The 14,249-nt window shown below is 43.8% G+C and overlaps 1 protein-coding gene across 2 annotated transcripts in view; it reads left to right on the plus strand.

Annotated features, from left to right (window-relative positions):
- Positions 1-2,873: 2,873 nt before the first annotated feature.
- The window catches only part of CAMK1G (calcium/calmodulin dependent protein kinase IG), a 28,755-nt gene continuing 17,379 nt past the window's right edge, over positions 2,874-14,249 (plus strand). The window contains exon 1 of one of the 2 annotated variants that reach the window (XM_088674362.1): positions 2,874-4,135. In XM_088674362.1, the coding sequence (XP_088530488.1) occupies positions 4,044-4,135 (92 nt within the window). In that variant the 5' untranslated portion in view covers positions 2,874-4,043. The remainder of the gene's footprint in view (positions 4,136-14,249) is intronic. The other variant, XM_088674363.1, reaches the window with a different exon arrangement.

A 14,249-nucleotide genomic window follows, 5' to 3' on the forward strand; every position in this document is an offset into this window, starting at 1 on the left:
AGTGGATAAAGGCCAACTCACATTTTGGCCTTTAAGGAGTTTGTAGACTGAAGCTGTCATTCTTTAGTAGCTGAGTCAATTTCTCTTTCAGTACACCTGAATTAACCTTTGAAACCCAATGCTGGGGCACTTGAAAATCATGTCACCCCATTAATTAAAGGTGGCAAATACAGTTTCAGTAGGAATTGAAAATCTTAACTACCTGTCACAAGAAGTGAACTTTTGGCTTCTTTAGCTATAGCTATTTCTCACTGTTCAGAACGTTCCTTTTAACAGAAGATTCAATTAGGACTCCGGCAAATTCGGTCGTGGGTCTGGAGGCTCTCCTTCCTTGCTTCTGAAAAGTGAGAAATGGAGTGTGCTTTAGTCCTTGAGGCAATATTGTTCTTAGCATCAATTCTCAGTCTTTGGTTCACGAAAAAGAGAGTGAATTCGCTTAATAGTGCTCCCAGAAAGCTGTTTCTAAGGACACCAACTTCTTAAGCAAAGGCATAACATTTTCCTGGTACATTTACATTTTCTGTTTATCATATAAGGTGTCACTTGTACTTATGGGCTCATTGACCCAGTGTGGTGGATAGATTGCTGAGAAGGCCTAGATTCAATTCTCTACTGAGCTATGAAATTCCATGGATGACCATGGGCTTGTCATTCTCTTGTAGCCTAACCTTCCTCACAGGGTCGTTGTGAAGATTAAAAGAAAAAAGAATGGGACCACTTATGCTGCTCTGAGCTCTTTTTGAGAACGAGAGGGATTCTGAGGTCCAGCACTGAGGGCCTTCTGGCGGTTCCCTTGCTGCGAGAAGCCAAGTTACAGGGAACCAAGCAGAGGGCCTTCTCGGTAGTAGCACCCGCCCTGTGGAATGCCCTCCTACCAGAAGTCTAAAAGAAAAACATCTATGAGACTTTTAGAAGACATCTGAAGGCAGCCCTGTTTAGGGAAGCTTTTAATGTTTAACAGACCATTGTATTTTAATATTTTGTTGGAAGCTGCCCAGAGTGGCTTGGGAAACTCAGCCAGATGGGCAGGGTATTAATAATAAATTATTATTATTATTTTATTATTATTATTAATCAATAATAAAAATAGGTGCACCCACACTCATTATCCAAGGAATTAGTTATGGAAAATACCGCTATCCAAATCCTGGCAAGGGTTCTTATGAAGGAGAAATGTCTTTCTAAGGTTTTGTGTCCTGCCCCAGCCTCATGCCTCTTACTGCAGGGATGGGGAGCCTGTGGCCTTCAAGACGTCATTGGACACCAACTCTCATAGGCCCAGCTGGTGCAGCCAATGTTCAGGGGTGATGATGGGAGTTGATGTCCAACAACATCTAGATATGTGTTTCCCATTCACATTCTAATGATTTGATACATTCTGGACCTTTTTGATCAATTGGGCCATATAGTAATATTTCGCTAACTTAATAAACTTAGCATTTGGGAGCATTCATGGCCAGTATCTTTATTTAATTCCTGCTTTGAATGGAAAGTGTTAACTGTGTCAAGTTAAGGTTTGTTTCCACTAATTCGTATCTTGGAATAATTGACAGGGGCATTAATTCTGGTGGCTGTAGAACTTGTCTGGTTTTCTGTGTGCTTGCTCTGAATTCCATTGGTAGGCTATTAAACTAAATGAGCGTAGTCAGAATGAGATCCTACATCTCTAAGAGCAACTATAAACTACCATCATTAGCATCTAAACTACTGTGTTAGCATCTAATATCCCAAAGCTTTCCATTTAAAATGAAGATGTGCAGGCAGCCACCCTAATAGAAATAGCAGGCATAATCATTACGGTGCATTGTGATGGGATTGAAAGGTAACAGTTTCCATGTGATTATTTCCAAAATTGATTCAGTATGGTAATTGTAACATGTCCCGGCCCGCTCTGTGCGTATAAACAATGAACAGGTTTAATATATTTTGCAATGAGAATCCAAATGTCTATCACAGTGAATAATAGGACTCAACAATTAATAGAAATTATGCTTGTGTTTCACATGTACGTTTTTAGTGGCTCATTTCTTGAAGGATGTGCATCTTCAGTAAGGATTGTAGGCTCTCAACTCGGCTAAGAATTGGCTCTCTTTAAAAGTTTAGCTTTCAAAGTTGTGCTGAAACCCCTGCTTGGGTTAATTTTAGTCTAAACTTACCAGAGCACAGCCTGAGTGCGTGATACGTTCTTTCAGCCCTGAAGACAACTGCAAAAGAGGGTACCTCAAGAGCAAAACACCATTGTTGAATTCAGTAAGGGATGGACCTACTGCACTACTAAACTTCAGAGACAATCATTTTGTTCACCTTGATTGTGATGGGCACAACGGTAGATTGGCAAGCCTTAACTTTCAAATGTTTTAACAGTCAGTAGCAACAGCAAAATGCTTTCTCAAAAAAATTAGGCTTTTTGTTGTTGTTGCTATTGTAGCTGAGTCCATAGACTTGTAAAACACCCCAGCAAATAATGTATGTGGTAGAGGAAAACTCTCTCTTCCTAAATTTACATTTTGTACCTTGCTGTGGCTGGTGGGTCTTAAATGCCACAGCTGCCTACCAATTCCTGGTTTAAAATATTGGTGTGTGATAGCTACAAGTAGTTATTCACCATAACTAGGTGTTATCATGATAATTCACCCCATGCATTAGCAAAATGTATTTCTTCCTTCATTGCAAGCACAATTAACCCTTTATCCCTGGTTAAAATTAACAAAAGTAAGTCCCATCTTGCAGGAATCCTGGGTTGAGAAATGCTGAAGGTGAATTTGACCATAGCCAATCTAATGTTATATTGGATATGGGAGACCAGCCATTTAAAAAAAATGGAGTCTCCTGCTTAAGTTCAGTGGCTGTGAAGCACGATAACTTAAAACAGAGGTGGGCATGCTTGAGGCTTGTGGAATCTACTGGATGTCTTTTGTTTCCTAGATCCCAAAGATCCATTAGCTAGGTTTGAGCCATAGTGATGCAGGTGGGACACAGACAGGCTATTTACACATGCTCTGTGAATTGAAACACAAGAGAGGTTGTTTCCCACCCTACCTCATCCCCAATGCATTTCGTTACTATTATATGTTGCTGTTTCACCAGAGAGGAGCCAGAAATGTCTTCATCTGATGTGTATTACCTGTTTTGTTTCCCCATACTAAACTCTAATTCACTGACACTATCATCACATATCATCACATGTGCAACAGCTGTCTGAAATGTATACATCTCGGCTTAACCACGGCTTCCTTTTCTCTTCTCTCTTTATAAATTGGATAGAAGCTGGTTTGAAGGGAAACTAATCAAATGGGAGGTTTTTCCTCCAGCAGCTATGGGATACCTGTGGGTTGTGGCTAATGCCACATAAACTCGGTTGACTTCAAACCAGCGGTAGGATTGAGCTAGATCTGGAGTAAGTGGTAATGTGTACACAGCCTAGGTGCTAGGCCCAGGAACTTGTATTCATCACCAGAACTGAACACTCAGCATTTTCACACAAAAATCCTTCCTATTTGGCTCCCACCCCCACCCACGTTTTCTTAATTTCAACAGAGAGAAAGAAACAGTTATTGCTGTTGTTAAACAGAAGTCAGAAATCCTTGCCAATCTGCCCAAAGTCACCAGGGGATCTACCACTAGATTCTGATCTACTTTTGCCCATCCCTGTCTTGGAGTACCACTGATGTGAGAAGCAGCGCAATCACTATTGCCCAAATTAGCCTAGACTTTATCACATGATAGTACAGAGTCCTTTGTGGGTTCACATAATTTCTAATACTTTCGTCTTCCTCAGGCGTGTGGTTTGAAGAAAGGCTACAGAGCAGAGAAGGGGACTGAATTACAGAAATGGGCTACAGGCTATACCAGAGCCTATTGGAAAATGAAATAGACCTGCCACACAAAGATAAGAATGTATTGGATGGTTAGCATTAGTAACTGTGTTCCAGCTGCAAGAGCAGTGGCCAGGTTTTGCTTTGGCTTAATCCCTGTAACAGATTTTACTTCTCTGACACCATTTTGATTTCCTGTCAGAACTCTCAGCTTCAACTCTGGAGAAAATGGGCTGCCAACAAGAGGAGGAGGGCAGTTCCTGGAAAAAACAAACCAGCAACATCAGAAAAACATTCATTTTCATGGAAGCACTTGGATCGTAAGTGTTCATTATTCTTTTTATTTGCGTGTTCAGACCTTTAAACCTCCCCCTTAAATAAATTCAGACAAGACTCAAATTTTGGTTTGGTTTTTGGCAGAATTTAGCCCACAACTTTATTGATTACAGCAAGTGAGTGGTTGCATAGGCTCTGGTTCGACTAGCTCCCTGCACCGTGACAGGTAGCGCTGACCCAGAGCTCCCATCATAGGTCAGCCTAGGGTGAACACCTGGAATGGCAGAAAGCCGGGGACATGCTATGTCCACCACCCAGATGTCCCCCTGGACTCAGGCACGGCCACAACCCCTCACAGGGTTGACCAAACCATTGAGTCCCTGGATTCCTTTAACAGAATGCCCCTTCACAGAGGGATGGCAAGAGCGTTCCCCCATCCCTATCACCTGAACCAGAGCCTATCCACAACCTTACAAGTTGTGATGATTTGCTACGTGGCAGGTGAAACCCAAATGGCACCAGCCAATCAGCCAAGTGGGGGAAATTCCTGCCGTGCCCCTGTCCCAACGACAGATGACACACAACAGCATAGCAAGGTCAAGCGCACAAGCCCTAAATATAGGGAGAGGTGGCCGGGTGTTCCAATGTGCTGACCAAGAGAGAAAGCTCAGGGTCACGTGCATTGGCATATATAGGTCCCTTGATCCATTTTGGCTAGCGCCCATTGGTCAGATTGAACCCAGCATCAAGGGACCTACCAATCGGGTGTTGTGGCTATCCAATCGTACCCACCCACAACACAAGGGTTTCGTTGCCAGGTCTCACTGCAATGTGCCCTCTTTGAGGGAGGACACAATTTATCTTAACACTTATGCACAGTCATCTCAAGGTGCAAGTCAGCACCCAGCAGGACATAGACCAGTGTTAGGTCATGGCCTGATCCGAGGTGGATTGCAACAGGAGCACTACCGCTATGCAAATATAGGGTAAAATATTAGAAATGGGTCCCTAGATGCATGTTTGGGTTAAAAGTGAGTATTGGGTCTGAGAAGGTTGAAGATACCTGGGGTAGACAACAACAGTAACAATGAAACCAGTTAAAAACAAATCACTTGATACAATATAATTAACAATAATGCTCACCCCACAGTGAAAGAATTTTCAGAAAAGATCACTTCACACAGTACAGCAGGGGTGGGAAATGCTCTTCAGCCCCCATTCTCTTATGGGTAATCTTCTGAGAACCACATCCAGAGCCAGAGGCAAAACTTAGTAGAGCAATTATTGTAAATAATAAAATAGTACATTTGTATTGTAGGAAAGTTTCTGCAAATTAACATGCCCTACTCTAGCCTCATTCCACACAAGCAGGAGTCATTGTTGGAGCTCACAGACAAATTTCAACAAGACAAAAACACTCAAGGAGGGTGCAGAGCTGTTGGAGACAAAAAAGGGGTTTGGAAGAGATCTTTTTTACTTTCTTATAGCAGAGTTGGTACAATTCCAATTGCTCCAAGCACATTAAAACTTGGTTAGATTTACATCTGCTCTCATCCACCTTCAAGCAAACATTCCCCACAAATAACTTTAAAAAGTAAAGGTAAAGGACCCCTGACAGTTAAGTCCTGTCTCAAACGACTCTGGGGTTGCTGCACTCATCTCGCTTTACATGCTGCGGGAGCCGATGTTTGTCCGCAGACAGTTTTTCCGGGTCATGTGGACAGCATGACTAAGCCTCTTCTGGCGAACCAGAGCAGCGCACGGAAATGCCATTTACCTTCCTGCCGGAGCAGTACCTATTTATCTACTTGCACTTTGATGTGCTTTCGAACTGCTAGGTTGGCAGGAGCTGGGACTGAACAATGGGAGCTCACCATGTTGCGGGGATTCGAACCTGCCGACCTTCTGATAAGCAAGCCCAAGGCTCAGTGGTTTACACCACAGCACCACCTGCATCTCACAAATAACTTAGGCTAGAATAAATCAGGCACTGAGCTTTTCAAATAAGTGAATGTTTTGCTCAATGAGTTTCCAGAAGTTTCAGCAAATGAGTCTCCATTGGTCAGCAGTAAAATGAAGGTGAAAAGGGTTCCAAACGACTTAAAAGAAAAGTGCATGGTTTACTTCCCAAAAGCATCATGCAATCTTAGTGTGCAGGCTGCAAAATCTCCTTTTGGAGAGATCAGTTCACCTGCAGGGAGTCATGGCTGCATGGCTTCTTGCTTGTTGCAGGAACCATGAAAGGGAAAAAGAGACTGAGAAAAGGGGACTGAGCAGAGGCTGCTGATGACCTGCTAAGCCACACCCACTCTGGTAATTTAAGCTCAGGGTTCAAATTAACCCTTTGATACACACAAGTGCGAGTCAGTAACTGTATATTACAAAAGAAGCAAGGCTGGTGTGGGGTGTGACCTGGGAGGAGAGAGTATGGCTGGGGAAAGGATGTGCCCTAAGGAGAATTCCATGGAGGAACATAAGAGTGCATAATGGGTGTCATTATGGCCAGCAGACTTCCCTGAATTTGAGCACGACCCACCATTAGTGTGGAAAGGAAACCCCCACTCTCACTCTCTAATAACAACGAACATGACCAAAGAGGCTGACAATCAGCTACAAATTCCCTCTGAAAACCACATGGATCAGACAGCAACTATACCAGTATAAATACAGAACAGCCCTAACTCCCAGCAGCCTCAGCCAGCATGGCCAATGGTCACAGATGAAAGGAGGAGGAGTCTGGAGGGCCACAGGTTCCCCCCTCCCTGTGTGATGTCTAGTTAAGTTATAAGACACAGTAGAAATCTTTTGTACAGCTTGCAGTCATCATTTCTTACTGCCTGCTTCATTCCAGCTGAGTCTTTACATAGTCATTTTACTTGCTCTCCCCCTTTCTTGCCCCCCCTTTTCCATTCTGTTTGACAAACACAATCAGTGAGTTTCATAAGGACCTGTGCCCCAATTGCAGCTGCCACAGCCTCTTGATTATGATTACATGGCTGAGTGGTCAAAAGATTTCTCCTTCACACATTACATCCTCTTTAATTCTGCCATGGCATTTAAGTGACTCCAATATTGTGCCACAAGTGTCATTTTTCGCCTCCCCCAAGCCCCTGAGGGGTCTGCTTGTCTTCGCAATTATCCTTGCCTACCAAGAATCATTTTGCTCATAATGGATTTTTAAAAACACTTTACTCACTGCCACTGTGTCAATTTACATTTTCCTAACAGGCTTCCTTTTTTTTTAAAGGTGTCTAAACAATGTCCCAAATTGCCTTTAGAAAGCCCCAGCCCTTATAAAAACCTTTGTATTTCAACTCTTACTTGCATCTCAACTAGGACAAATTACCGAACTGCTGCTGATTTCCCCCGTGAGCAAAATTTGCATTTGGATGTTTCCTAAAATGAACAAGAGGCACTTTAATCTTAAAAGCTATCAACTGGTTGAAAAGTATTTGTTGTTTTCAAATACTTACGTAGAAACAGGGTCTAGGTTGGGTATCCTGTACGTAGACTGGACCCTCTGTGGCACTTACGAAAGAAGATGCAAGTTTGCATAAAAGTTGCATATGCTTTATGTCACATGCAATGTTGTAGCTTCTTTTGTTGGTGGGAGGGGGGAGCACCCCAAAATACATCGAGGTCACAAGTGAAGGAGTAAGATGTCCAAGAGAGAGAATCAACAGCATATTTGGGCCAACACAATATGGCCCAAATCTGGGACACCATCTTCCAGGTCCACACTCTTGTGTGAGTCAGTGACCTGTGCAAGATCACAGTCCCCAAAAGGCACTTTTGGGAGCAGCTGCATGCCCCCCCCCCCAAAGTGCAGCTTGAAATTGCAAAAGACTGTGGTGGCCATTCTGGCCACTGTGTTTCGCAAGAAGAAGAAAATGTCCGCTTTTTCTGGGGAACTTGATGGATAAGCAACAGGTGAAGCTTGCCCCATATTTGTAGTTCCAAAAGGCTTAGCTCATTCCGCTTAATATATTTCTGTCCCCTAGCTGTTAAAGGCATAAGAGCCCTGCTCACTTCTAATACTGACCCTTAACCATGCAAAGAAGTCAAGTTCCATGTGTTGTCAATGAGTTATGTTACTGCAGGTCAGGTGTGGGGAACTTGTGGCCCTCCACAAGCTGCTGAAACTACAACTCCCATCATCCCAAGCCATTTGCTATGCCTGCTGAGGGCTGTAGTTCAGCAACATCTGGAGGGCCAAATAGGTTGTTTTATATCTAAAAGCTGATCATTATTTCTGGCTAATCAGAAATAGGCTTGTAACTCTCCTGTTACGGAAGTCAATTGCGGCTTGTACATTGCTGCATCAGGCAACTGAAGTGCAAGAGGCAAAGGAAATGCCAAGAATACATTGCGTGTCGAGGTACCAAGACTTCCCACCAATAACTCACACTTCACACGGAATTTAGGTTTTTGGCATTAATTTTGGCCACAACTTTATTTAAATACAACTGATGTGAGTGGTTGCTTAGGCACTGGTTCCCATGCCATCTGTCCCCTGCCTGGGACAGATCTGACTCCCCTAGCATACTGGGGAAGTCAGGATAGGTAAGCACCCTCTGAGAGAGGCCGGGGCAGGGCCACCATGCCCTTGACCTCTCCCCCAGATGCTCCCCGAGGCTCATGCACGGTCCTAGCCCCTACCGGAGGTACGGACAAACATGTGGAACCCCAGGAATCCTTTAACAGAATACCCCTAAAGGCAGCAGCAATTTTGAGGGGCAGGCCCAGCCAAATCCGTACCCCTCCACCATCCAATTTGAACCAATGCCTAACCGCCAACCTTACAAGTTGTGACATTTTGCTATGTAGTAGGCAAAAACCACAAGGCACCAGCCAATCAGCCAAGTGGCAAAATTCCTACTAGGCCCCCGAATACGGACGACCCCGTGAGAGGCACAGCAACGTCAAGCGCAAACAAAAAAACCCCCTAAATATAGGGAGGGAGGAAGGGTAGGAGATCCGTTGCAAGCAACAAAAGCGAAAGCTGCTTGCACCAGTATATATAGGCTGTGGCTGTCAAATAATTGCAACATAACATTCTCCCCAGCAACATTACCCTCAGTGGCCATCCAAACTGACCCGCCCAACAAACCAGGGAACGTCTTGTTAACCCTTCCGCAACCCATGCTCTCCTTAAGGGGAGAAACTGCTTAAACAGCCCCTGCACGAGGTACCAAGACTCATTTCCACTTTATAACAAAACTGTAAAGTGCCAGTGGCAGTGTGGGCCTATAATGGGAAATGACACAAGAATTGTGAGCAAAACTGAAATATAACGGATGTGTATTAAATGAATGCTTCATTTGCTAGAGAGAGGAAAGGAAAACCCTATTTCAAGGATTTGAAACTGATAAATTTATCTGACTTTGAATAGTGATGGAATTGGAGCTTTGTTTTTAAAAGAATATACAGAGGTCTGTTCCTTTAAATGTTCCACTCATGCTTTCATGAACACATGTTCTAAGCTGGTGATGCATCCATGGTTAGTCACCCCAGGGATGAGATCAGTTCTCCAGAGCCAGTTCCCTGCAGTGCAATACAGAAGGAAGGCGAGAGAAAGCTTTTGTTTCCTCTGCGCCAGCTTGTTGATTCAAGTAGTCTAAATGTGGGGCTGTAATTATCTTAAACTGTTTAGAAATGAAAGATAGAACAGATGCCGGAGCATCTGAGCTGTGGGCTGCTGATTTCCTACTGTCTTCAGTTACGAGGAAAGATGCTGCTAGAAATTCTGACTCCTTCCCCGATGCAGTGGGCGTTTCGGTGGGGAAGCATTACTGGAAAGGGCAGGTAAGAGAATAAAATAAAGTACAAGATGGAGACACGAGCACCCAGAATCTCACCAAAACGCCACTATTCTGAGCTGTTCACACACCACATGTGTGTAGGTGTGCTGTGAAACTGTGGAACCTGCTGTTCTTCATTTGTGATCTTAAGTTAATAGGCTTCTGTTCTCTTCTTAAAAAAAGAAAAGAAAAAAGCAACACATTAGTTTTCTAGTTCTCATGCTGGTTAAAAGAAAAAGAAACCAGGCATGGTGAGCTGAGTGAAGGCCATGCTGAGGATCAACATGGATTAGACAACGTTCTCAGAATTAGCCGTTAAATGAATAGCATTTTTAAAAAGTTGGTACAGTGGTACCTCGGGTTACAGATGCTTCAGGTTACAGACTCCGCTAACCCAGAAATAGTACCTCAAGTTAAGAACTTTGCCTCAGGATGAGAACAGAAATTGCACGGTGGTGGCACGGCAGCAGCGGAAGGCCCCATTAGCTAAAGTGGTACCTCGGGTTAAGAACAGTTTCAGGTTAAGAACGGACCTCCGGAATGAATTGAGTTCTTAACCAGAGGTACCACTGTAGTGGGTGTGGTGGATCAGTCACCTGGCCTATGGGGCTGTTAGGGGGCCTTTGCCACAGATGCAGTCCTGTTCCAGATCAATGCCCCCGTATCTACTATTTGCATTGGGAGAAAACTACATTTGGTGTGAATATGAACTTTCGTTCCAATGCAAATCAAGGTGTCTAATTGGGATCACAGGGTTGTATCCAACGAAGTTTTACTCAGAGTAAACCCACTATGACCAATGGTCCCCAAGTTCATTGTGTTCTTTAATTTCAATGGTTCTACTCTGAGTAGGAGTAGCATTGAGAGCATCCCCTAGAACAGTGATGGGCAACCTTTTGAGCTTGGTGTGTCAAAATTCGCCAAAAAACCGAGCATAACTCGGGTGGTGTGTTACTTCGAGAAATAAAACTATAATTTCATGATATTTATAGTTCAAATAACAAAAAATGTATAATTGTAATATATAACTGAATTTAATAAACCAAAAACTAATTATTTAACTTATTTTTTAAAAAAAAAATTTAAAGGGGAAAAAATAAGGCAAAACCCAGAGATCTTTCCCAGTGGGATACTGGGCTCAGGCCTTCCTCCAATGGGTCTGCCGCTGGGGAGGTGGGCTCGGGTTAGGCCTGTGCCTCCTCATGGCCCTCTTCAGCCCACCTCTCCCCTCACTCAGCTATGCTTGTGAGGCGGCGAGGAAACAGGAAGTGAGGTTGAAGATCCATGCAGTAGCCGAGGATGAAACGTCCTTTTCAGCATGCGGCTGCGTGTCACCTAAAATGGCTATGCGTGTCAGTGCTGACACGCGTGTCATAGGTTTGCTATCACTGCCCTCGGTGGCAAAAGATTAAAGGCCTCTACCCCACAGTCTTGATTTAGATTACGTGGGGTAGCATGCTTATGACTTAGTGCAATTGCTAATTGTGGGGATACCATCTTGTCTAGCCTTACCCAAAGGAAACAGGAATGAATATGGCTTATTCTGCACAATTCTTAACAGTAGTATTGGTAACAGACATTGTGCCACCCCCCCCAAAGTACTGTTTTTGTTTGAGGAAGGTTCAGCTGTGCTGTGCAAATTATGGGTTGTTGAGAGCAAGTATCATCTAGGAACTGGCATGTGTTGCATCCTGATACTCATGAAGAACAATTTAGCCAAAGAAGTGAATCAATAATGAGTATACTGCACATCCTATCTTCTTTCCCTATACCCTGCTGTTGTTGTTATGCACAACATCCATATGCCAGTGCTAGTCACAGTTTCAGCCATCCACTGGTATATCTGGGACAGCCGAGTTGGCAACAGAATTACCTGCAAGGAATACCAAATGCAAGTTGCCCCATGCAGATATTTCCCAGATAGACCCTCTGTCTCTACCAGCCCATCTGACTACAACCCACAAGCCCAGCAGATTAAGCACTGCTGAAAGAAACTACAGGGTTTCTCTGAAGATCATATCCATGGAGATGGCTTAAAGAGAGCTCTTGTTGAGTCATGAAACAAGGGAGGAACAAAAGAGAGTGGATAAGAATCTGCTGTGTTTTGCTGTGTCCCTGCACACCACCATCACTAACCAGTGTGATCACTAAAAAGGAAGTAAGAATAGGCTGCACATTCTAAGTCATTGGCTGAACTGCTGTGATGTAATGTAAGCCTAGAAGTCAAAGAAATTAGCCTCTCTCCACAGTGGTTGAGTTACTGTAGTGTCATGGGATGCTTAAGGACACAGGTGGTGCTGTGGGTTAAACCACAGAGCCTAGGGCTTGCTGATCAGAAGGTTGGTGGTTTGAATCCCTGCGACGGGGTGAGCTCCCGTCGTTTGGTCCCAGCTCCTGCCAACCTAGCAGTTTGAAAACACGTCAAAGTGCAAGTAGATAAATAGGTACCGCTCCAGCAGGCATTTCCGTGTGCTTCTCTGGTTCGCCAGAAGCGGCTTAGCCATGTGGGCCACATGACCTGGAAGCTGTAAGCCGGCTCCCTCGGCCAATAAAGCGAGATGAGCGCCGCAACCGAGAGTCATCCGCGACTGGACCTAATGGTCAGGGGCCCCTTTACCTTTACCATGGGATGCTTACAAGATTGAAGAAGACAAGGCAAACATCGTCTTTAACTGCTGCTCCTTTACTAGCTGAGACTCACAGGTGCCACTGTTAGTGGAAGAGCACTAAGAAGCAGACTGTCCCTATCACCACCTTTTTACATAACCTGGTTAATGATATTCTTATTGCTCTTATGTATCTCCTCCAGGGCCCTTTGGGCCAAAGAGCAGAGTAAAAAAGTTTAGCACCTGAGGAGTTCAAGATGTCTCATGAAAGGGCCTATAGGCAGGATCTGTTTGGTAGTAAAAGCAATGTTAAGTATGTGCGTATGAGAAAGTATGTGTATTTGCTTTCAGGGAGACACAGAGGGACTACAAAGAAGGTACTGCAAACATACAAAAAAACATGTTCAGTGTTGTTTTTAAGGTCTCTAGCTTATTTAAACTTCAATTATTTTTGCATCGTTGCAGCATCTAGATGAGGTAAATAGGCAGGTGGGCGTACTGAATGGAAAATGAAGCTGAAGGATAAAGAATATGGCATTTTATAACCAGATGGCTTTGAATTATGTTTCTCTTTGAAAATGACACTAAGGTCTGTGAATGGGGGAAGAGAAACCACAAACATTGCAAACAGTTAACCATCGATGTAACATTAAAAATGCTTTGGAGAAACCACTGGCTTTGTCTCCCAGAGAACATTAGGGATCCATTCCCAATAAACGCACCATGCGCATTGTAGAATACATTTCCTCATGGCTGAAATACAGCTCTGGGAGAACCTTGCTTCAGAAGTGTGAAGCTCCTGTGGAGATGTCAGTAGAGTAGCCATTACCAGCTGCAAGGGCTGCTCAGGTGGTGACAATTAATCACTATTGACCTGTAAAATAGACAGCACTATCTCGGCTGCCCATGTGTTTAGCTGCCTGCAAAAAAAAAAAGCCTTTAATAAGATTGCCAGCTTTAAAAAAGTTAAAAATACACTTCCTGCCATAGACCTGAGAGCTGCGATGGGTGTTCATTTATCAGGTCTTAATTAAGCCTAGCTAGTGGGCTGATCAAGAACAGGACAACTAAGGTCAGAGGCCAAAAAAGAAAGTTTCTGCTGTGGCTGAATTAACTGGTCATTTCCCACCCATTGTTTGACTGCAGGATTTTGATAAACCTGCTGGTGCATGATCCTTATAGGTGAGCAGCTTGGCATACACTATATAAAATAACACAAGCGGAAATACAAACTGCACCATCCTAGAGCTTAATCCAGCCATGACAAGGAGTTTTCAACATGGGCTCTGTCCCGGGGCGCCAACTCTTGCATCTGACATGAGCTAATTTTATGCAAATCTGTGGCCTCTCCTGTCATATTTATTACTGTTGAATTTACCACATTTATTCATTTATTTATTAAATGTAGATGTCGCCCTTCATCCAAAGATCATAGGGTATTTTATTCTGAGATTCTTTGAAGAGCAGGCCATGTCAGAAGACATGCAAGAGAGGCTAGATGGGTGTGATGCTTCTAGTGTTGCAGGGGGCAGGAGGAGAGAGAGAGAGAGAGAGAGAGAGGACATCTCTTGAATTCTGCCATCCCAGCCTCTGTGTGGTAAAGCTGCCTTTGAATTTGGGGGACCCTTCTGGCAATGAGCATGCTCGTTCGTGTGTGAAGCCAAGCAGATTCTGTCATTATTCCTTCAGCACAGCCTGACCACTAATGCAAAGATGTCCAGAGAAAAACAGTTCCTACCATTTCCCAAGCC

Source organism: Zootoca vivipara, chromosome 7, assembly GCF_965207765.1.
Source record: "Zootoca vivipara chromosome 7, rZooViv2.hap1.1, whole genome shotgun sequence".
Lineage (NCBI taxonomy): Eukaryota > Metazoa > Chordata > Lepidosauria > Squamata > Lacertidae > Zootoca > Zootoca vivipara.